Raw genomic sequence first — 23,919 nt, forward strand, 5'->3', positions numbered from 1 at the left:
GGCCCCTTATAATTAAGGGACAAATTGTAGAGGTAGTAAACAAGTTCAAATATTTAGGTACATATATTGATTGCAACCTAAATTTCAGTGAAAACACTGACTATATTTTTAAAACCTGTAATCAGCGTCTCCACTTACTACGCAAGCTCAACTCCTTTAGAGTGAGCAAGCATATTATGGAAACAGTTTATAAGAACCTGATAGAGGGTATCTTAACTTTTAACATGGCAATGTGGTTTGGTAATCTAAACATAAAAGGAAGAAGCAAGCTGCAGAGAATAGTAAACATAGCCTCAAAAATCATAGGTATAAGACAGAAACAATTAAGTTGTGTGTATAAGGATGTGCTTAGGAAAAAAGCTGTCAAAATAGCTAACGATCCCTCTCATCCACTTAATAGGGAGTTTGAACTAATTCCCTCTGGTAGACGATACAAAGTACTAAAGGCAAATCGTAATATTTTTAAAAATTCCTTCATCCCGAGTGCCATTGGAGAACTGAACACCATGTCCCGTTGATGCGTTCATAATGTAACTGCCATTGCTGTCCTGCTTTTTGCCCTGAAGTTGTTTAAGTGTTGTTGTTGTTGTTGTTGTTGTTGTTGCCGTCCTGCTTGTTGTTTTTATGAGACCAAAGACAAATTTCCACATTGTGGACAATAAATGAAACAAACAAACAAACAAACAAACCTCCCCCTCTTTAACTCTGTGGATTGACAGATTATCAACCTATCAATACTGCACAGAGCCGTCCTCCTCATTGATTTCCTCATTGATTGACAGATACAAAATCCCCAACCGCTGCCCGATCAATAAACCTTAATCAGCTGTGACATAAACATGTTACTTGTGATCTGGGGAGATTTATTTTGTTGATTAGACTTGAAAGATAAATAAGGGGAAATAAATAAATAGATCAATTAGTCTGTCCAATCTATAAAATGTGTTTTACTGTTTGTGTGCTTCAAGATTTATTTTTTAAAATATGAATGTGATCTACTTTTATGTTAAGTTACTCCTGTATTTATTTAGATTATTATAATAATAATACATTTAATTTATAGAGCGCTTTTCACACTTCACATGAGTTAAAAAGGGAAAAGAAAAGCTAAAAATAACACACTAAGAAATTATAGCTATATCTACAATTATATAATAATAATATAATTATTTATATATTTATTTTTATATTTTTTTATGTTATATCTATCAAAGGTGACAATAAAGTTAAAAAACTAAAACAAAATATAAACAGACGAGGCGGTGGGTGAAAGTGAAACAAACATGCAATATCAAAATAAAATATCTAATAGTAAAAGAAAGATCTGTATGATAATTATTATATTATTATAGGTGAAACTCCTGACTTTAGTAGCACCAGTAGGGGTCACTCTGTTCATACTGATGTGACCTTTGCACTATACATGCTGTACATAAGTGGCAAATCAAATTTGGCACTCTACTGTGGATGTATAATAAGACCCAAATAAAGATAGTTATAAACCATTTATCATTTAGTGTCATTATTATAATTTTATCTGACATTTAAAAAATTGTTAAATTGTTAAAACATATATATATATATATATATATATGTGGGAATCCAGCTATATAATACTTTAAATGACTTTGATTAACACCTTTAAAGAAAAGTCACTACAGGAATATTAGGTGTTAGTGTAACTTTAAGCCCAGGTGTTGTCAAGAATACGATAAATAATCAGATATATCTTCACTATATGATCCGTGCTGGTGAGCATTGTTCAGTTAAATGGGCATAAATGAGCAGCTGGGTCCTTATTAACCGTGTATATCAGATTTCTACCTATTCCCAAATGTCAATTTTGATATAAGCCGTGTGAGGATTAAAAGGAGTTTGTTGGTCTTTGTTCATAAAAACAAAAACAGGCAGAGATAGACGGAACAAGGGCCTCGACAACTACAAGAAGCACAATAGCTGATCTGGCATCTGGCAGCATAGGGGGAAATAAGGAGCAGGTGAGCAGACAGGTGATGATCAGCTGACTGCAGAGCAGCAGGAAGCACTGAGGACTACTGCTGGTCAAGAAGGGGAATGACAGAGTTTGGACTGAGAGGACTGAAAATGTATTTAAATGATGCTGAACTGATGACAATGTGGTCATTTGATTAAACATATTAGTTTAGGAAAATGTATTATATGAACCTTTTGACACTCTGGCCTCAAGATAAGCAAATAAAGCAGGACTATATTGTTCTTAAGGCTCAGTGGATACTGTGGTAATAAAAGAGAATTTGACATTTGATCATATCACATTTTCCCTAGTTATTCAAACTCATGTTGGCCTAAAACTTGTTCCATTACAGGAAGGAAACCTCCATCCGCTGAAGATTGTGTTATACAAGCTTCATATCAGGTACTTAATTAATCTTTTTGGATGTGTTGTCAATTAAATATTGTATTTTTAAAGGACCCTCTTTGACATTTGTTTGTGATGCTGTAGATAAAGATGATAGATGAAACACTGTCACCTCTCCAAGGAGATTAAAACTGAGCTTTACTGAGATAAACGCCTATATTTTAATATCTAAATACTTCTGTAAATTAATCCTCATCTCAATATCGATTCCTGGCCTAACCACGTGGACTGTGCATACAGATATTAAATGCCTTTCTCTTTCTGTGACTGCAGGTCATGAACATTATAACGGAACGACGCCCTCCCTCAGGCTTTCATCAGAAATATGAATCATCGTTTTACGCAGGCGCACCAATTTCTGTCCGACAAGCTCCCAGAAATGAAAGCGTAAAACCGGAAGTTGATTAATGTTGGCTTCAAAATAAAGCTAAAAAAAAACCCCCGTTTAAAAAGCAGTGAGTGTTTGTATCATGCTGCGATGTGGTGTTGTTGGTATCTTTTATGTAATACAAACTCACCCATGAGTATAATAGTACGTTTCTACCGGGGCAAACGCACGCAGTTTTCGCCAAGTGTTTTAATTTGAAGTTCACACCGGAAGTGAATTTGTTTTTATAACAGCGGACTTGACGCCGGTTGAGCAAATCATTTCAGAGAGCGAGTTTGAGGTGAGTACCAGTCACCGGTGAGTAAATAAGCCAGATTCTGTGTGTGTTTGTGAGCTTCAGAAGGGATTTCACTGTATGAAAAACGTCCTTCGCGTTGAATCATCGTTATATTGAAGGTCGTGAACCGGTGTTGAGCGTTGACTTGTCTCCCCTGGGTGAGAGGCGACATTGACAGCCACTAAAAGTGTCCTGCGGGTGGATGACTTCGCTTTGTGTTCCTCGGCTTGTTAACCAGGTAACGGAGAGAGGGAAAAAAAGAGAGACAGCGAGGGAGGGAGGCAGCCCTGTAATTGTGCTCGGACTTCCAGAGTTTTGTTGTGGTTTAAGCCCCTTTTTCTGGCTGGTAAACGCTCACGTTAAAGAGGAGTTCCTCATCCTAGCGAGCTAGCCGGTCACTCCTCCTGACAGTAGCTTCAGTAGTGTAAATGGGATGAAGAAGGGTTGGCTCAGTGTCAGTGTGTCTCTTAATAACCGTGCAGGGCTTTCAATAAGGCAGTGTGGACACTTTGGGGATGTGGTCAGCTTCACTCATTCATAATTCATTCATTCATTGCTGTCTGGTGCTGCAGCAGCTGTGCGTGATGTCTTGTTTCTCAGGTCATGAGGGGTGATGTGAATATATATATATATAAATGTATAAATATAAAGATCTGTCATTGGCAAGTTAATTCACTTTTATTTCTGGTGATAAAAGGGACTGCAACTAGCAACTGTTATCGTTTATCAGAGTCAATTTACAAGAGGAAAAATACAAATTCTCACATTTGAGTGGCAGGAATGCTTTTTGGTAATTAACTTACAAATTAATCAACTAATTGTTTCAGCATTAAGTTAGATATAAATCAATATAACCCATGGAAGAAAGTAGGACTGCATGATATGGCAAAAACATAATCCTGTTGTTGTTTTGACTGATTTTTACAATTGGGGATATGATTCACAATAAGTGGGAATGATCATTTTTGCATCACAATTTTCATTTTAATTGAGGAAAAAAACTATAAAATCATGATGTTGTGAAAGTCTGGGAGGGTCTGTCCCATTTAAAAACATGTTTTATTACATTTAGAGAACAAGATTTGTAGGCCGGGGCGTCTCTGCAGCACTATGGTGTTATTTTAATTATCTTTCAAATCAGCAAACTAGTTTTTATGATTCTGCTATTCCATATTGCAGTTTCGATAATATTTTGATTAATCGTTCAGCCCCACAAGAAACCCCATCCCACTGACCTCCATTTGAGGTTTTTGTTCTGTGCTTCTATTGTGCAAATAGATTGGGAGATAAAAGTGGAGCGTCACACACTAATGAGGTAACATAATGTTGCATTGTGTTGTAAAATGTCCACATAACGACAACTCACTAAAACTGAAAGGCGTTACTGTTATTAAAGTGGCTTTCCAACTATCAAAAACACAATTATTCAGTGTATAAAGGTATAAAACAGAAATACAGGCAGTTCATTTCATGTGTGAAACTGTATCTAGCTAATATCTGGTGGTTTATTTGGGTTTGTTTATTTTGGCATTTAGTTCCCAAACTGTGGGAATGAAATGGCCCCTTCACAGCGAGAGGAATATGGACTGAAACTTAAAGTTGATTTCAGCTTTTTCACAACAAACACAGGTGAAATTAATAGCATTCATTTGCTGCACTGGAATAATTACTGGAACTGAACTATCTTTCTAGCTCCACCTGTGCTTTTCCTGCTGAAACATCTGCTTTGAAAAGTTTTATCTGATTTTGTGATTAAAAGGAAATGAACCAGCAAATTCTAACTGGTGATTATTTGCGCCTCGGACACATTTGAACCCCCCCTCCGCCCTCTCCCGAACCCCTCCAGGTCCCTTCCACCCCGTTTTGGGAACCATGATCCCAGAATTTGTTTATCTGTCACATGGCTAATAGATGTCAGGACATGCCCTCGGGCAGGATGGAGGAAGGATGTGTCTCATCTGCTGACTCAGCAATATCATCTCCATGTGCACTGCGGTTTATTTGAGGAGATATCTCACTTTGATGTAAAGCCGAGACAGAGGATAAAGCGATTATCTTTTTCCTAGACACTCTTTAATGTAAGTAAATCAAAACCCACAGTGCCTTACCAAACCTGAGCGCTGCAAGGACTAAATACAATAGTGGTATGTTTGTCTTGGTGAATCTGACCTTGTTCGATCTTTTGAAAAAAAAAAACAAAACAAAAAAAAACAACAGCAAATTCCAGAGCACTGCAGCTTTCCTTTTGTTGTATAGTCCTGTGCGGTGCTTGAACACATCAGATAGATCAATCTTATCTGTGTGATCATCACAGTCTCAGCTCTTATTTGTTTTCCTTCGCCTCAGTGGAATACGTCAAACAGACTTATTGTAAACAGATTTGTGACAACAGTGGCGTGTTATTTTTTGGTGTGAGAGCACAAACAGTTGAGCAGAGTGTCTCTACATTCCTGTTGTGAAATTGCTTGGTCATGCAGAAGACAAGGAAGGAAAAGAGGTAGATAATACGTTTTTTTTTTTTTTTGTTTTTTTTTCATGATGGCCTCTCGTGTCTTCATGTTTGTTTTACCTTCCCCTCTGAAGATAAACAGACACAGCGTTTTGTCAGTAAACACACCGAGCCTAAAAAATCTGTCGTGACCTAAACTAAACACTATTATTTTAGGTCTGTTTACTATTAGAAAATTGTGAAGTCGCATCATTGTCTACAATTCAGTTTGCTTGCTTGGCTTTTGCTCTGCTCTGGCTTATTTATTTATTTATTTTTGTTTTTTTCTGACAGTAGGGAGCGACAGGAAAGGCAGGGGATGACATGCAGCAAAGAGCCCGCTCCAGATTCAAACCCTGCTACGATTTGGACTCAGCCTTGATATATGTGGTATGCACTCAACCCAGTGAGCTACTCGGGCACGCTCTGTGCTCTAGCCTGCTAAGTTGCATTTAATTACCATTGAGTGCTTTGGCAATACACCTTGGAACTTGCAAAGTTTGGGCTACTGTCCACTCACATTAAACCCCATTAAGCTGTCCAGACCTTGTAGTCTCTTTAGAGCATCTAATTATACACTCAACTACATAAGACATGGTGAGGCATTCTTGTCTCTCTCCCCACCACCTCCTTGTCATCCTTTCCCGTGAGGGTGTAAGTTTAAATTCTCATGCCTTTTCTCAGTATTTTACTGGCAGGCACAAAAACAAACGTAATCACATTACGTCTTTTCCCAGGAAAATGGATAAATGGCTGATTTGTATTTGAGCGTAGTATGAGATTTTAGGCCTTTGTTTGGGTTCTGGGAGCCCGGGGGATATTTTATTCCCGTCCCACTCTTGAGTCTCATGTGGCTAAATACAGTTATTACAAGTGCACCGGGGTCAAAGCTCCACAATTACCGTGTTTCTGTGAGAACATGGCTTTACCTTTTGTGCAGCTGGTGCAACCCGAGCAGCCTTGGATGCAGTTTTTCCTCAAGAAAGTGCCACACCCTGACACGGCTGGAGCTGGATAGGACCAGTCACTGGTGACTGTAAAAGAGGAATTACTGTTCAGTGGAGGTTAAAAACAAGTCCCTAAATCTTCTGTTTTGTCCATCAGTGTGCATACAGCAGGCCTTAGCCAACTACTCAGTTTTTCCCTTTTATTTTATTTTCTCTCAGATAAATAAGTTTAATTATTTTGAGTGAGACACCATTGCAACAAGACCTCAGTAATAATTCAGTGCTTTTTTTATTACAGTCTAACTGATATTGGATTTTTGAGGCTGATGCTGCATTTGTTATTTAAGACTTTAAAGCTGCACAAATCAATATCTTTTTTTATAATGAATGGCTCAGATGACTACATGTAATGTGAAACTCTGCAGTTCCCCTCAGCTCTCAGGCGCATTTTAGCACCTTTCAGCTAATTTTCTTGGTTTTATGGCCAGCGACTTTATTGTTTTGGTTCAGTGTCACTCTCACACTCATTAGTTTCAGCCCCAGCCGCAGCTGTATTCACCGTAAAGCTCTAATAAACTCACTCTACATTTCTACTCAAATTAATGTTGCTTTGTGATGGCTGCAACTGTAAAGACACGCACACCATAACAACTTTCAAAGGGGATATTTTAGGTTTGTATTCACATGGTCAAACGGGTTAATGCAGCTTTAAAGAAAACCCAATAATTATATATTAGTTTATAGTTAGTATATATATATAATTATATATATATAGTTTACTATCAAATTTGACCAGTTATTAAATGATTGTAAATAATATTTTAAAACTTGATAATATTTGTTTTTTTATTTCGTATTTTTACATTTTATATTACATTTCTAGTTTGCAGGCAGTATTAAATATGTTACAGATTGTTTCCATTTCATAACCTGCACTGGCCTCCATATACCCTAACCTCAAGGTATAAAAATGCTTGAGCGGTGATTGCTTTTTCTTTTCTGGAGTAGAGGACAATGGGCAGGCATTATGTAAGCTGCCAGGATTTAGTTGCCTCTTCAATCCCTCTTCACCCCAAAGACAGGTGCTGTCTTAGCTGCGAGCACAGCCGCTTGCTGGCTGAAGCCTCTAACGGGACAAAGAGCGAGATAAAGATGGGCATACATTGACTGAGAGCAGCTGTTAGCTGTGTGAGACTGGAAGTGTTCCAAAGACTGTGTGCACATAACTTAGCACAGTCATGCTGAAGTGCTGGACCCTGCCAAAACCAGAGTGAAGTTAGTGTGGCTGCTGGGCTGTGAAGAACAACGCAGGGAGGTAGAGACGTCTGCATGTTGAGAGGCTGGGTGACTTCTAAACTGTTGAGCTATTTCAGGCTAAAACACTCAGAGGCAACAGAGGCGCAGCTATCAACATACGCTACCGCCAGATCCCCATAGAGATCCACAAACAGGGAAGCCATCAGTGGTATACAGCTACACTGAGGTCAGTCTTTGCATTAACAAGCTGCACAGGAGACTTGAGTGGGTGAGAGCACTGAGCAGTGTTCTGGTCAGTTTCTGTCATGTTTTGGGATCATACCATTTATGCTTGTAATGGTCACCTGTTGACTGATGATATGCTGTTCTCTGTTAAGTAAACAGTTTGTCCTGGGTTGCACCGGTTGAGTGTGTTTTTATGTGCAGAAATATGGTCTAGCAGACTTGTTTTAGATTTGAAGGGAGAGGAGAATAACAGGAAGCTGCAGGGAGAATTTCCGAGTCGTGTTAACACTTTATATAAAAGCTAGAAGAACTGAAGGCGGGATGTTTTTGTGTAAAAACTCTTCTGACATGTTATTTTTATCCTTTAATTTGTAATGTACATGAGATGGTTTGGCTGTAGTACACATTTTGCCCCCCCCCCAAAAAAAATCAAATTGGCTCAATGTCTTAATTTAAAATAGCATAAAGAAGCAAGAACAAGGACAGTGCTTCTGTTCTGTGCTATGTTATGAAATAACCATATCGTGTGTTGGTCATGGTTAAGAAAAGTTGTCAATCGACCTTCCACACATGAAGTCACACCTCTTTATATAGTTGACCACAGTTGATAAGGCTATTATCAGCACACTGTGGGGATTGAGGAAAGCCCCAGACTTTGAAGTGGACTTCAATTTTAGCTGCTTGTGGCTTTGACTGCGTTTCTTTTCCCCCCGCAAGACACGCATGTGACTCCACAGTGAGCTCACATCCCTGGGGACAAACAATTATATCTCACACTCACACACTCACACACACAGTCACACACGCTCAGGCTCCTCCTGTGGTTGGGTATTTCTTTAGCCTTAAGGCTCATATAAGCTGATGTGGAATGCAGCACTTGATTATTTGGCGAACGGGTAAGCAACTTGTTTAGATCACAGGACTGTTCTTTGTTCGCTGCAAAACACAATTAATCTGGCGGCTTTTATGACTTTAGTTGGGATTAATTGTGTAATAGTGTTGATTCCTCCATGACATGACAAGTTTGCTTTCCACGGCCAAATATACTAAGAACCTGTCGCATGCCAGGGTGTATTTGAAGGAAAATTCACCTTTTTAAAACTGATATATGTTACAAGAACAAACAGGTGCATTAGAACAAAAGTTTTAAAACCTGATAGACATGCAGCAAGTTGCAGTGTGGAAATGTCAGAATGCACCATTATATCAAGAGTCGTTACCAGTTAATAATTAAAGACATATTAGGCAACATGACATTGCTTTCCCATTAATTTTATACACATGAATAAACATCCTGTGCACATTTATAAACAGGCCCAGAAAACATGCTGTTGGTGTGTATTAGTTTTATTTCCAACTTGAACTGAAAGAGTTTTGAGATATATGCAATGCCAGTAATCACTGGCATTGCTTATTTTAGAATATTGATTGCTTAGTCAACCTATTACAGATACTCAGAAACTTCCTGGCAACTCAAGTTACCCAGTGTTCAAAGGAAAGCGGTACATAATGACTCACTCTCGGTTTTTCAGTCTGTAATGACTCTTGACTGTAGTGACACCAGACTTTTGTTGTCTTTCATCAAACCTTTTAATGTGGAAAAGCCATTTCTTCACTCCTGGTTACCTATTGTCTGAGTGTCGCAACTTGAATTAACGTCTCTCCTGCAGATTGAGAAACAGATTTTGATACGCCCTTTTCTGGTAAGATACAGGATTTTAACATGTAACATTGGCTCATTATTACTGTGAAGCAATTTCCAGAGTGTCTTCTTTATGATATTTGAATGCGGCTCTATGGATGGCAATGCCGGTTGCAATGCCAACTACTTTACTCCAGAATGAAATATATCAATAACTAGCTGAAGGATTGTTAGGACATTTTGTACAGACATTCATGGTTAGAATAGAATAGAAATTTCAATCGGCCTCAGCTGTACTTTGGTTTTATTGCTAATTTGCAAGTGTTATAGTGCATACTAACATGCTAAACAAAGATGTTGAACATGGTAAACATCAACCTTGTCATTGTGAGCATATATTGACATTAGCTTTTAGCTCACTAAATTTTCTATGCAGTTCTTTAATCACCCTGAATGCAGCGTTTATATTAGGTAAGCGTGCTAAATTAGTGGTTCCCCACCTTTGGGGTCAGGATCATAGGTTTTATATAAACATGGCTGGCGTGTCTCCACTTCCCTCCCACTGTAAAAAATGAAGGCAAAATATGGGCGCTGCCATTGTGCGCTGGTGATGTCTGCCTGGTAGTGAGCAGGGTTGTTGCCTCGGTAAACAGATCCCACTCATACATCCGGCTGACTCAGTTACGAGTACATCAGCATGATGAGAACTACCTAAATGGACAGAAACCATCTTTGTGAAACATTTATTTGACTTGTACTTTCATTTTTTTAGTTTGGCCTGTGACCCATCTGCTAACATGGGTGGGCGTTTATGATCTATACTGCAGCCAGCCACTAGGGGACAATGGAGATCGTATGATAACTGGAGATGATTTACAGAAGAGAAAAGCAGACACAAAGTTTTTTTTTTTTTTCAAATTTTCCTCTAATTCTTTCTTTTGTGAATTACTAGATAATTTAACCTTTTCAGGACTCAACACATTATTCAAACAAAGTGAAGAAAACTCTCTTTGCAAGTAGACATTGCTTTGAAATCACAGGCCAAACAGGTTGGGAACCACTGGTCTAAAACAAGCAAAACCACTGTTATGGTTTGTTAAGACAGATATTGATCAGAGGGGTTGAATTTCCACCTTAAGCTTGAGGTCATTTGTGTGTGTGTGTGTGTGTGTGTGTGTGTGTGTGTGTGTGTGTGTGTTTGTGTGTGAGCAGCAGCCTCTGACTCAGTGTTGAATGGGTCCTGGAGTCACATGGCTACTTGTCAGCAGGCTGGAGGAGGAAACATAATCCTGAGGAGGAAGGCTGCTGCTATCAGTCTGTGCATGTTGGTCTGAGTGAGCACTCGGCTCAACGAGAGGCTGGACCTGCACTAGATCGGCTGCGCTCCACAACTCTAACTCTCATTCCTTTTGTCTCCCTATCTGTCTTTTCTCCCTCTGTTTGTTTTGTCCTGCACTCTGACCGACTCCGGGTCTCTCTTCATCGCAGAGTTCAGAATTGCACTACAATGTCTGCGGTGGCTTCTCTGCTGTAAGCACACAAAGGTATGGTACAATCATGGATCTCTTTTTTTTATTTTTTTATTTGTTAACTCATTCTAATGTTTTTGAAGTTGTCTTATTTGTGTGTCACTTTGTACCGCTTGCTGTCTTTTTATTTATTTATTGTCTACTTAATTAATTGTTTATATGGGTTAGTCCCCAATTAGAGCCGTTATTTGTCAGGTCAAGTCTAATCAAACGAAAAGATTCTTCCTGGTAACGTCACACTTTCTTAATATCCAGTTGACTTGAGGAGAGAGTAGAGCTGACTCAGGCTTCAACCATGATGATCTGCAAGCATTGCACAGACAACTGTAAACAAATCTTGCTTAGTTTCCACAGGTTACACAGTAGAAAAATAGGGCCTCAAACAAGCCACTTGAGTTTTAGAAGGACAAACATTTCCACTGTTATAAATCCTAAATTAGAGCCTTTAAAGGACATGTTGTGGGAAGCAATGGCTCTCTAAATGCTGTGGTCGAATAAGAACTGACCACTCATAGCTAAACACATTATTTTCTCAAGTGCTTGTCTTCTTGTCTTCTTAAAGCACTCTCCTTTCAACCCACGTCCGTTTATCACGGGCATGTTTTTCTACATCAGGTCCTGCAAATGGCTGAAACGGGCGATAATACTGTTAATACTGTGAACTTAAGGCAGTGATCAGAATCTTATTATGTCAGATAAAATATTAAGGCCACAAATTATCTTCTGTTGGAGCTATCACAATCAGTGTCTCGGGGGAAAGAAATATGTTGTTTCTTTAAACATGAATCGCCTGCTAAACAAAACAAATGTCTTGTTTTTTATAAACCAAGTTCTCTAATGAAACCTTAAACTGGTCCTTTCCTCCCTGTCATTGTCCTGCTTTTATAAGTACAGGCTTGTGTGTTGGTTGAGGTTTGGACATTGTGATCAAGCTTTCTATTCCCAGACAGGCATTTTTATTGGCAGTTTGCATATTTTATTGAACTGTTCTTTAATTATGCTCTTTTTTGATAGAATTTGTAGATGAGCACGCAGTCTGCGGTCGACGCTCACGTGCCAAACTGCCGGTTGAGGCCCGGGCTCGGCCGGGGTGTCCTGGCAAACCAATGCGTTAAGGGCTTGTGTCGTGAGTCCGAGTCTGGCTCATGACCTCTGTCCCGTCGTCTGACTGTCTAGCTCTTTTCCTTTAATGTCATTATGAGGGGGCCATAGCAAAGAGTTTATAACCTTTTGTCTGTCTTTAACCCCAAAGGTCACATGAGATTACAGTGAAAAATTGGTATTATTGAGATTACACAGACAGAGACAGTCACTCCTCATACATTTTTCACATGGTCGGTGGGCATTTAGTGCTGACTCAGCTCTTCTCCAGGCTCCTAATGTGGAGTGCTCCTCTAAATATTTTAGTGTACCAAATTTCTGTAGCTTGTCGTTGTTCCTTTCTTTAAGAAAAGCCTTGCAGTGGATCTAAAAAATACCTTAATTTTCCGACATTTGCCAGACCAACGTCTGATTTTTGTTCCTTACTTTTTATTCTCTTGTTCCCTAAAAGGTGTCTGTAATGTGCCTTTATTTTCCTAATAAAAGGAGGAAAATGCTCTTCCCCATTTTGGAGGAGAGCTGGTTATGTTGTTAAGAAATACTGGAAGTTTACAACATACCAAAGAGACTTTGTCAGGTACATTTGTTCTATGTGGGAAAGATGAGTCACCACAAGGTGCACATCACAGATCTTAATAATGACAAAAAACGAAAAACTTCTACTACTAGGTACGTCACAAATGTCAACATTTTGGTGATATTCAGATAAACTTTAGACTAAATTGGTTTAGCTAGCCCTGATTGTCGTGTAGATAACAGCAAAGGAAATGTTAGTTCCTCAAAATCATTGCAACAGAAGCACATTACACTTTATCAGCAGTGGTCAATCAAATAGGAAATATGATAATTATTTACCTATATACAGAGGAGCTTTGGCTTAAGTCATCCTTTTATAAGAGTTGCGTGTATTCAGCAAAGTTTGTGACATATGCGAGATACATTTCAACAGAAATGTTAAACAGAAACTGCACTGTAGTTGGTTTTTACTTTCTGTAGATTTGTCGGTCAAAGGTAGCATCTTCACACACGTGATCCTGATTGTATACTCTGCTCTTAGTGTCTTCTTTCTGTGTAGGAGGGACAGACAAGTTGAGTTAACCTTTAATGTCACAGGGTAGACATTAATACACTTTGTATTAACCCAGATTATTTTTGGACTATAGGTCTAGTCCAAGCATACACATGGTTTTTTCTAAGGTCTGACATTATGGACAAAGATTCCCAGAGTGCCCTGTTTGTATTTTTTAATAAGTTTACAGCTCCTCCTGACAGGCGTTGGTCTATAGCAGTTGCCTTCTTCCTGTTTTCATACTAACTTCCTCCCAGAAGGATAGATTTCCCAAATCCAAGCCTGCACAGATTTTAGGCTGTAAGTCTTGCATGGAAAAGTTTAGAAGTGTAAAAAATTCCACATTCATTATTCTTCTTTTAGGAACACTGGGCTTGTGATAACTCTGGGAAGACATGAAGAACTTCTTCCAAGACAAATACAGAGCATCTTGTCCTCACTTCCTCTTGCACTGTCAGCATTCATCCGTGTCCTTCTGGTCATTTTGGTTGTTACACAAGTAACAAGCAGTTCCTTTTTATTCAAACATTTGACTGATTGTACTTGATGCCAGACACAGAACATCAGATCATAGATCATTGAGTATTATTGTTTTCTGATCGTTATTGTTATCGGTAGACGTGCCCCGAGGTAGATAAGCTGGTTCCCAAGCTTTTTGCTCAGGATCCCAGGGTTCTGTAACTTTATCCCTGTGTAGCCTCTTCCACAGTGGTGGGTCTAGGTTTACTGAGAAAGTAATCTTCAAAACACACCAAAACCAACTCCAATAGACACTTTTATCGCGATTACTCCACTTTACTTTAATGAAACATACAATAACTGTACCCCGCTGTCAACAAGGTCATTGATATGATTGTGCTCAGGCATCAGGGAGGCGGCTTATCGGCTGTTTGAAAGCTGCTGTCAGACCGCCAGGCTGGCTTTGGCAGACCATGATTTATAACTGTGACACTGAACCAAAAGAGGGCCCTCCTCTGCTTTCACACTGAAGGAACAACCGCTGTTCTCTTCACAATGTTGCTAACGAGACGACTGGATTAAGATTTGCCAAGTACATTTATTTAACTATTCTTCAGTTTTTATAAATATCAATGGACTATACCAATTTATACACTCTTACTAGTTCGTGCAAATGTCAGTTGATCTTCTTAATTGTATCAAGAACTAGGGATGCAAGTACTATTTATTAGATTTTTTTCCCTATAAAATGCTTGTCACATTTACTAAAGCCCAAGGTGACATCTTCAAATATCTTCTTTTGGCTGACCAACAGTCTGAAACCCCAAACTATTTAGTTTACAATCATAAAGAACTAAGAAAACCAGCTCATATTCACATTTAAGAAGCAGAACCACTGAATTCTGTTACTTGCCTACTCGATTAATTGTTTTAGTTTTATCAAGATCTATATCTCTGTGAATGACATTTCTCTCAGACAACATTGTACTTCAGTACTTTACTGTCCTCTTGTTGTTAATCTCCATTAACTTTTTGTACTGCGAAGCTCTACTAGTTGTTTTTGGATTCCCGTGTTTCCATGTCGTACAATGGTGACTCGAGAGTGACGGAGGTGGAAGTTGGTTGAGGCACGTGCCCGCTGCTTATCAAAGGGTCCTCTGCACAGTAGCACTGTGTTATCTGGCTCTTATCTGTTTATCTGACTCTAATGGTTAATGACCTTGAATGGTGGTGAGGAAGTAGTGCAACACTTGAAATCAAGAATCATAGAAATGAAAAGAATATCATTGTTTGTAAAAAGATATTGGTGTGTACTTCTACTAATTCTGCCGTTGTTGCCCCTCAAGTATAATATAAATTATGCGTTTCCACTTCATTGTTATGGCAATACCTTAGGCCACTTAGAGGACTCAGGTACTTGCGGGCTTCCAGGAAATCCTGAAACGGTTGATGACTCCGTAGTTAGACAACATGTCACACAGTGTTATCCTAACAATGTCTGTACTGTGAAGCATGTTTGTATTTTTATTTAATTGTTTATTTGTATAGGGACAAGCATGGAGCATAAACCAATGCCACACACCACAACATTTATAGCCTGAGCAAATTGCACTAATTGTCCTGAGATGGCCTCTTAAAATACATCAAACTCAACAAATACTTTTACAGTACAAAACACAAACTCATGTACATTAAAAACAGTGAAGTCAGCCAGAAAAACAGACAGAACAATACAGGACACAAAGTAATACATTAAAGCACAAAAAACAGGATGTACCAGATCATTCATGAGTCCTGTTGCTTTGGGTTTTGAATTTTGTTGGCTTTGCACTTCAGCACAATGGGTTTGAAATGCAAAAAGACTTCATGGGGTTTAAGTACCGACCCTTCTTATGTTTTGGGTATTTAAATCCACATCACAAAAACTGTGTGGTAATCACTGCCCTTTGTAGCCATGCTAGTGATGTGGTTCTAGGGATAGCGATGTTCGTCACCTTGGTTCAGACTGAAATATCTAAAGAAAAACAACTAAATTTAAATGAAAGTTTGTACAGAATTTCATGTTTTCAAGAAAATGTTTGTTTACTGATGCCCTGACATTTTATTTGTCTGCGAATCAAGTGACATTCCAGTCAGCCCTCAGCTGCACTTTGTGTGTAGTGCTAATCAGAAAATGTTATCACGCTCACAAGCTAAACTAATATGGCGAACATGGTGAACATGATACCCGCTTACCATCGGCATGTTAGCATTGTTGTTGTGAGTTAGCATGTTAACCTACTAAAGCAATGCTGTGTAAGTACAGCCACACAGGGCTGAAAGCTCTTAGTCTTGTTGCAATTTTAGGGGACAAGGTGATTAGGCAACATAACATGATGCTCAGTTGGATAAAGGTCAGTCAGAAATAGTTTGTTGGCCCTAACGCAACCAAATGAGTTTTTGTCTGTACGTTTCTCCTGCTGCAGAGTCCTAAAGTTGAACAACATTGTATTAAAAAGGATAAAACATCCTGCACTGCTCATGTAAAATCACAACTTCAACTTGATATTCATGGTCTCATTTCAGATATGAAGTTTTGAGGAAAAGAGCCAAAACCATGAAACACACGCTGTCATTACACTTTCTTACTGCATTTCATATTGAGGGATTACTGGCTCACAGTTGCTGTATCTCAGTGCCTTGTTTACCTCATGCTTATAAATCTCCAGCTTCATGTGGACTAACCCCCGGATCTGCATTTGTCTCCAGGTTATGCTGCCCAAAAGCTGTCTGAGTCCCAGTGAGAAAGAGAAGGGCTAAAGCCACACCGATCCAAACCAGCTTTCCAGAGCCTCTCCAGCAGCAACTCCAGTGTGGAGCAATGAGCAACCCCAGCGGTCCCAACCAGATTACAGACGCCGTGACATCGGTTGTTCACAGCGTAAGTCCACACGGCCGCATACAGAAAAGCCTCAGTCTATTCTGTCAGGTCAGGCTCACGTATCGTCGACCGCATGATGAAACGCATGAGTAGAGCTGGTGACCCTGGTGACAAACCAGGTTAAATGCCATTCAGGAGGAGTTGACGCTCACAATTAGATGTTTATGGTCTTTTCATGCATGAGACTGAAGCTACTCAGCTCCAAACTTGCCTCTACTTAAATTCATATTTTCTCTGTGCTGGATTTTTTGTGCATCAGCTCCCTCAGTTCTCTCTGGCATCAGAGTGTGTATTTTGGACCGTGCTGTTCCCTCCAGAGCTATGTGTGTAGAAATCTAGTCACATCCTAAAGCCAATTCCCTGGTAACATGCAGTACTTCTGACTGCAAAAATAAAAATGTTCAGAATAGTTCAAAAACTCTTGAGATCTGCACAGAGAGCAGCTACTGTTGAATTTCCCTTTTCATTAGAGCCCTGAAGAATGTCAATGGTTCCACAACTGAAGCAGTTTCCTTCCCCTTTCCTTTAAGTCGATGGGGTTGCCAGTGTTGGAAACACTAAAATAATATTGGCAGATAATGAAAAACATAATTACATGGCTGCTGGTGGGATTGATGTGATAAACGTGCTGCCAGGGGGCAGCTGGTCAGCAGCCAAAGAAAGCAGAATTCCTCAACTCAAGAGGTTCTCAACAAGTTCATCTTCAGATTATTAAGATGCTGCAGCAGAAAATATCACAAGCTTAAAGGAAAAATCTTTCAATATTACAGTAAACCCCATGTTGTAAGACGTCATCAGTTTGCAATGGCTTGGTGGGTTACAGGAATTATTATTAAGTATTGCATCTTCTTCACTGATTTACCCACCTTTCTCAACCTTTCTCAACCTTTCTCATACTCTTTTACTTGAGTTATGGATTTTTAAGTTTCCCAGAACAGCCCAAATTGAAGAGAGCTCACTATGATGTTTAAAGTACAGTAGAAGCAAAAAAGTAGACATTTTCCACGCAGTAACAGTCATAGACTTCTGATAGACGTCTAATGAGCTTTATCTTCTGTTGTACTCTTAAGAGATAACTTCTGACTGAAACATGCTCATGGTGTTCTCATGCAATATTGTTCGTCACTGCAACACTAACATGGAAAATGCTTCTTTTCCCTTAGCTTTGCATTTTTAGTCAGCTGCTTCCTTTTTCTAGCGTTGCACAACTTTGTGACCGTGTTGCCAGCATCTGCAGCTACCTGCATGTAATCTAGAAGGGGGTTCCTCCATTTAAGTGCTGTCCAAGTTTGAAATCCAACCCCAACAGTGCAGACATAGAATGCAGAGTATTTAGGAGGTGGAAGTGGATATATGACATTTAACTACTGATCCATGAAAGACGTGCAGACTGAGAGGCCATGGGTTAGACTGCTTCGCATATTTTCTTTTACCATTTTAATTATTATTATTATTATTGTTATTATTATTATTTCTCATTTCCTGATTTTTATCTTATTAAAACAGATGATCAGGGACAAATTATGTCATTTAGTAGTGCAACAAAATCAAATAGTTCACCCACACATGAAAATAAAATATAAACATTAGTAAATCAAATGTATATATATATATCTATATATAATATAGATATATATATTATATATATCTATCAAATAAATATTTGAAATGCACTTTTGTCTTTATATGAGCTAAGTGACGTTTCCAAGAAACCCTAAGGTCTAAAAATACACCCATAAACACCAGACAAAACATTGTCTTTAATCAAGATAAAGATATTCACTGCAGAGATCACAGGCTCATCCTCTGCCTGAATATGATCCAAAGAGTTATGGCCGTTGAACTTGTTGAACTGTAATTTTCTTGGTGAAGGTGTTGATTAACACCCTTAAAAGATATTCTGTCAAGCCGGTTCAGAATCAGCATGTCTTTTATTATCATTTATATAGCCAGTAAGACCGTTAACTTCCATAAAACTTATTGAGATTGTGGACAAGAATATGACATGGTCTATAATGAAACTTGCCAGCAGGAAGCCTGATGACCAAGAAGCTCTCGTAAGATAAAAATGTTTGCTGTGTGACAGCGCCTTAGCGTTTATGGGTTGTTCTCTTGGCTCCAGCTCCACCAAGTTAATTATTATCTCCGTAACAATGTGTGTTTGCTGTGTGATCAGGGAGAGTACAGATAATCCTGTTTGGATTTTAAAAAAGAGTAATGTCTTCTTCCTACCCTGAAGATCTTCCCTGGTCATGTGACAAGGTCTAACTGAAATGGGAAACGTTTTGTCTTCCATAGAAGCAGCCGGTGCCTTCTTTCTTTTACTTTTGACATCGGAAGAGCAAATATAGCAATCTTGCTGCTTTTTACGCTGCGACAACACCCCTGTGTGTAATTTGATGGACTTTCTATATACATTTAAGGTGAGTTTGTGTAGTTCGAACATAGAGGACTCAACCTAACACGTGTGTCCAAAGCGTGGTGTGCTCTCTATTTCTGTGTGTGATATTCATTGTTGTTCTTATCATTCCCAGTCAGTCATTACACATTACCCTTAAATAGTGCAAACAGAGTATTTTTTTAAGCCTATATGTAGCCTGACTTTGGTTCTGTAGGTAAATTTAACCTCTACACGAACTCTGCAGCTGGTTAATGTTCAGTCTAGTTTTTGTGCTTTTTGAAATGCGTTTTTTACTTTGTCCACAGCTCATTGAAATCCAAGGTAATAATTACTACCTAATGTTGTCTTAATGGGTCACTAGTTACAGATAGTCACCCCTTTTAATGTCAGCGGGTGGATTATGAAAGTTTTCTCGACAGGGAGCATTTCAGCTGTTTTTCTTTTTTTTTAATTAACAGGAAGAAGTAATATTAAGAAACATGCTGTGCTGCTGGCTCAGTTTAAAACTGTTTGCAAAGGTTTCTTTTTGCTTCTCGTCTCACAAAGAAAGGTCAGGGTCAGCTACAGAGCAGAGCTGCTGGAGCTGGTAGGGATTCAGTTTCTTGCTGTTGGGCATTTCAACAGTGCAAACAACTGCTGCATCTGTTGGATGAAAACTGTCTAGACAATTGGTTTCCAACCTATTTTGTTTATGCTCTTTTTTTCTTTTTTTTTTTTTTTTTTAAAGGTATAGTTTCACACTTTTGGAAATGTTAAAAGATTGTCAGTACAGCACAGCAAATATGAAGCTAGAGCCAGGAGATTTAGCATAGGTTAGCACAGGTTAGCTGTCCTCTAAAGCTCACTAATTAATGTTATATCTGGGTAGTTTTATATTATATATCATATTCATACAAAATCTGAAGTGTAAAGACATCAGACTGTAGTTTTACTGGCTTCCTTTCATTTCTGGCGGCACTCCTTGAGTCTCCTCTGGCAACCTCAAGGGGATAACAAAAGTCAAGGAAGTTGCTCCATTCAGCCAACAGATGTTGAATTATTACTTTAAAACTATTTGCTTTCTTGATATGAGAGAAGGCTGAAAAGATTGGTACCACTATCATGTCCCTCTGGTAAATATGAAGCTACAACCAGCAGCTGCTTAGTTTAGCTTACTTATATAAGTAAAATATTTGTCCTGTTAATTATCTTTTGAAACCTCATAGTTTTATGTCACTCCCCGCCAACCCTCGGCTTGGAACTACTTGTTGTGCATTCAGGTTTTTCTGTCATCACATCTCCATCCATATATTGCAAAAGTGAACTTTGACATTATAGTGCAGTCGTATCGGTGACACTCCGTGAGACAGCCGCTGTACGGAAGTGAGCCATCAGACCTCAGATAGTGCGACTCACACCCCCGCCTACCTATCTTTACGTTTTATTGCTTTTCTAACCTCATACACTTCCTGTGACGTGCATCTTACACACAAGTTTATCAGTTGGACATCTTCAGCGCTACCGCAGGCAAATTGTTTTTCCATGTTTGGCTACTGAAAGCCCTGTTTGTATAATATGAAATGATAAAGCTGTTGGCTGCTGAAAGCCCAATTCCCAATACAAATATAATCAAAGCGTATCACCAGAAAGGAAGCAAAAACAAAGAATTGGTGACATATTTTCCGGTCTCAGACTGATTGGAGGATCAGTATATGACGTATTGGGCTTGCATAACACAAAATTCACACTTGGCTGAGGATAAAACTGGGTTACAACTCTCACGCTTTCATAGGATAATCAGAAACTCCGAGCATTGGGCACTCAGATCTCCTTGCAGACTAATGTTAACACATGTAGGAATGCAGTGACTGATCAGCCGCACGGTACGAAACGATCACTCCAACATCCGCAGCCTATCTGCCCCTTTCCCCTCCAAGTGCTGACTGTGTGGGATTTGAGCCTACCTCACGACACAGATAATCTCCTCTGCAGCCTCCACACACTGTCAAGTGCCTGCCTCATTATACAACTCTGCCACTGGACATGCACGCTACTTTTTAAAACTTCATGTTGCTTCACAAGATTAACTCTTCTGATATAAAAAAAATTTACGCTAAAAAGCTCTAACATTACTTTCTTTTTGTTTTTGTTTATTTTTGCAGTCTGTTGTAGCTCATATTTCTGCTATATAGCAAAGTCATTCGGTCCAAATATCTCAACAACTTTGGTGTCCATGTAATGCCATCATCATTTTTTATTTTTTTTTGCCGCTGCAGCAAGGACTCAGCCTTGGTACATGGGGCGCCAGCTCTACCAGGTGAGCTGTAAGGCGCCCCATCAGGTCAATATTTTAATCCAATACAAATAATATAAGTGACTGAAATTCTCATTATTTTGTATTAATGAGATCTTATTGATTGTTAATACAAGATTAGTGGCACTGTTATCAAGAAAGATGAGAGTGCTCTTGCTGAAAGGCACCAACATGTCTGCACTAATGGATTTATTTTGGCTTTAAGATTGAAATTTAACTGACTTAAGATGGTGGAATTTTTTTCTAAAAAGGTTCCATGCACAACTGTTTGAACTTGGTTAATGAACTGCTGTAGTTCGACTCTGCTTTTTCAGTCATTAGTGCTTTTACCTTTATGGCACAAGCAACACTTTAATCACATTTAATTCCAGCCTTTTACTTACCATGTCTTCTGTCAATATTAGCCATAGAAAAATGCATCTATTTAAAATCGTAAGATGTTTAGTTCCTATGCATTCATGTTGCCCTTCAAGGTGCATTGACTAAGAGCACCTTGGTCAATATTTAGGCTTCATGTGGCAAAGTTAAAATGTAGAGATGAATGTCAACGTGAGGTTTTGTTCCTGGCTGTTCAAACACCACTTGTCCTTTCAGGCAGCATTTGTCCTCAAAGGGAGAACGAGAGTCTTGTTTATTCTGCCCTGGCACAATGGGCAGCCTGGTGAAGGTGGCAGGTTGGCCGATAGAGCTCTGATTAGGGCATCACGAGGCTTTGATAAGCAGCGGGGAGAGGGATATCTCCTGCCTGCGGTTCTTAATAGAAGTGTCGAGGGGTCAGACCTCCAGTGTTGTCATGGTGGAGGGCAGCGACGCTTGTTGCCACCAAAACGTTGATTGCGATTAAGCTCACTGTGCCATGAGCGAGGTAAGTCCCTGAAACTCCTTACTGAAGTCAAAAAATATTACTCTTAGTCAAAGTTTTCTTCATTGTCTGGTCAGTTTTGTTTTTGCTCAGCTCCCCTCAGCTTGTTTTTGCACATGGTTTCGGTTGTGGAAATTTCTCTCGCCTCTTTGAGAATCCCTCACACATCTCTCCCACCTCTTGGGATTCACTGTGAAACCGTGATATGAATGAGAGCTCTGTAAAAATAAACTGCCGGATAGTGTAGCAGCACACATCTGGATAGGTGTACGTGTACTCAAGGGTTTTGGATTGGCAATCTAATTAAATATTGAAGTGTTGAGTGACGAGGACGTGGGCTGATACCTAATTTTAAAAAAAGGTTTTCTATTTAATTTTTGACATGTTTTGAAGAGCCACATTTTTTCCGTTCAGGCCCTTTTTTCATTTAGAAAGAAATTTGCTCTGCTGCTTAAAGTCTGAGTGTTGTTGGTGCTTTAAAGTGCAGAATTGTCTTTGGTAGTTTGCTCTGGAGGTCACAAAGGTGAACATATAGTTTGTTAACTCTTGAAGTTAAGTTACTCTTAATTTTTCATCTGTCAGGAAAAAAGCTATATGAGGAATTGAACCTTGGGTCAATATTGAATGTGTGCCTAACAGGCTGACCTGTCTCTCCTTTTACTCATAAGTCTCAGCTTGCCCACAGTTCAGTTCAGGGCTTTCTGTTTCTGTCACCTCTGTGTGGCATGTTAAAACAGGTCAGAGAAAAACCTTCAAAGTTATGAGGGTCCTGGGAATCAGCTTTTCACACTTTCTTTGGACATGCCTTAATTCGTAAATATCTGTCGAGCTATGTGTGTGTGATACATTCAGGATGAACGCTTGAGTTTCCCGTTCACATTTTCTTGTGAATGTAGAAATGTGTCAAACTGGAGCCAACAAAGCTGGTTTACATCATGTGATTTAATATTATACTATTTCAGGATCTATTTTTGGTTATTTTTGAAAAGCTACATTTTCAGTGTTGGAAAAAGTATTAATTTACTTACGTAAAAGTACCAATTACACAATGTAAAACTACTCTGCAACAAGTAAAGTTCTGCATTTAAGTACAGAAGTATCATCAGTGAAAAGTAACTTGAAGTATCAAAAGTAAAATCACTTGTTCTGCCAAAAAATTGCCCCTGTGACTGATATATTATTAAATATATATATTATTAGATTGTGAATACTGATGCATTAATGTCTTATGTACTGTTTTAATATTTGTTTTATTTGTGAATTTTGGACAATTCAGGCCACAAACTGTTATTCCAGTGAAACCATCTGAGCCGTTTAAAGGGGAAATATTTCTTGATGAAACTACCAACTAGACACTGCGTTTTTATAATGGGTCACAAACAAAAAAGGCTGAGAATCTTTAACAATGCATTGTAATTTATGAGCCAATGAAATGTTTCTGTTTTTAAATCTTAAGCTGAAGTGTGACTAGTAATTTTATCTGTCAGATAAATGAAGTAAAATAAAAAGTACAATATTTCCCTCTGAAATTTTGTGGAATACAAGTAGCATTAAATACAATTTTGAGGTATATGCAATTAACTTAAGTGCAGTGCTTGAGTAAGTATACTTAGTTACTTTCTACCACTGTAATTTTACATAATTATAGTGTATTTGTGTACTC

At 38.8% G+C, this 23,919-nt stretch overlaps 1 protein-coding gene across 3 annotated transcripts in view; it reads left to right on the plus strand.

The window, feature by feature from the left end:
• The first annotated feature begins 3,031 nt into the window (after positions 1-3,031).
• The window catches only part of slc4a2b (solute carrier family 4 member 2b), a 39,321-nt gene continuing 18,433 nt past the window's right edge, over positions 3,032-23,919 (plus strand). The window contains exons 1-3 of one of the 3 annotated variants that reach the window (XM_051411415.1): positions 3,032-3,066; positions 11,111-11,166; positions 16,529-16,700. In XM_051411415.1, the coding sequence (XP_051267375.1) occupies positions 16,641-16,700 (60 nt within the window). In that variant the 5' untranslated portion in view covers positions 3,032-3,066; positions 11,111-11,166; positions 16,529-16,640. Of the gene's footprint in view, positions 3,067-3,282; positions 3,302-5,922; positions 5,942-11,110; positions 11,167-16,528; positions 16,701-23,919 lie in introns of those variants that run through there. The other 2 variants (XM_051411417.1, XM_051411416.1) reach the window with 2 other exon arrangements.

This window comes from Dicentrarchus labrax, unplaced genomic scaffold (genome assembly GCF_905237075.1).
Source record: "Dicentrarchus labrax unplaced genomic scaffold, dlabrax2021, whole genome shotgun sequence".
NCBI lineage: Eukaryota > Metazoa > Chordata > Actinopteri > Moronidae > Dicentrarchus > Dicentrarchus labrax.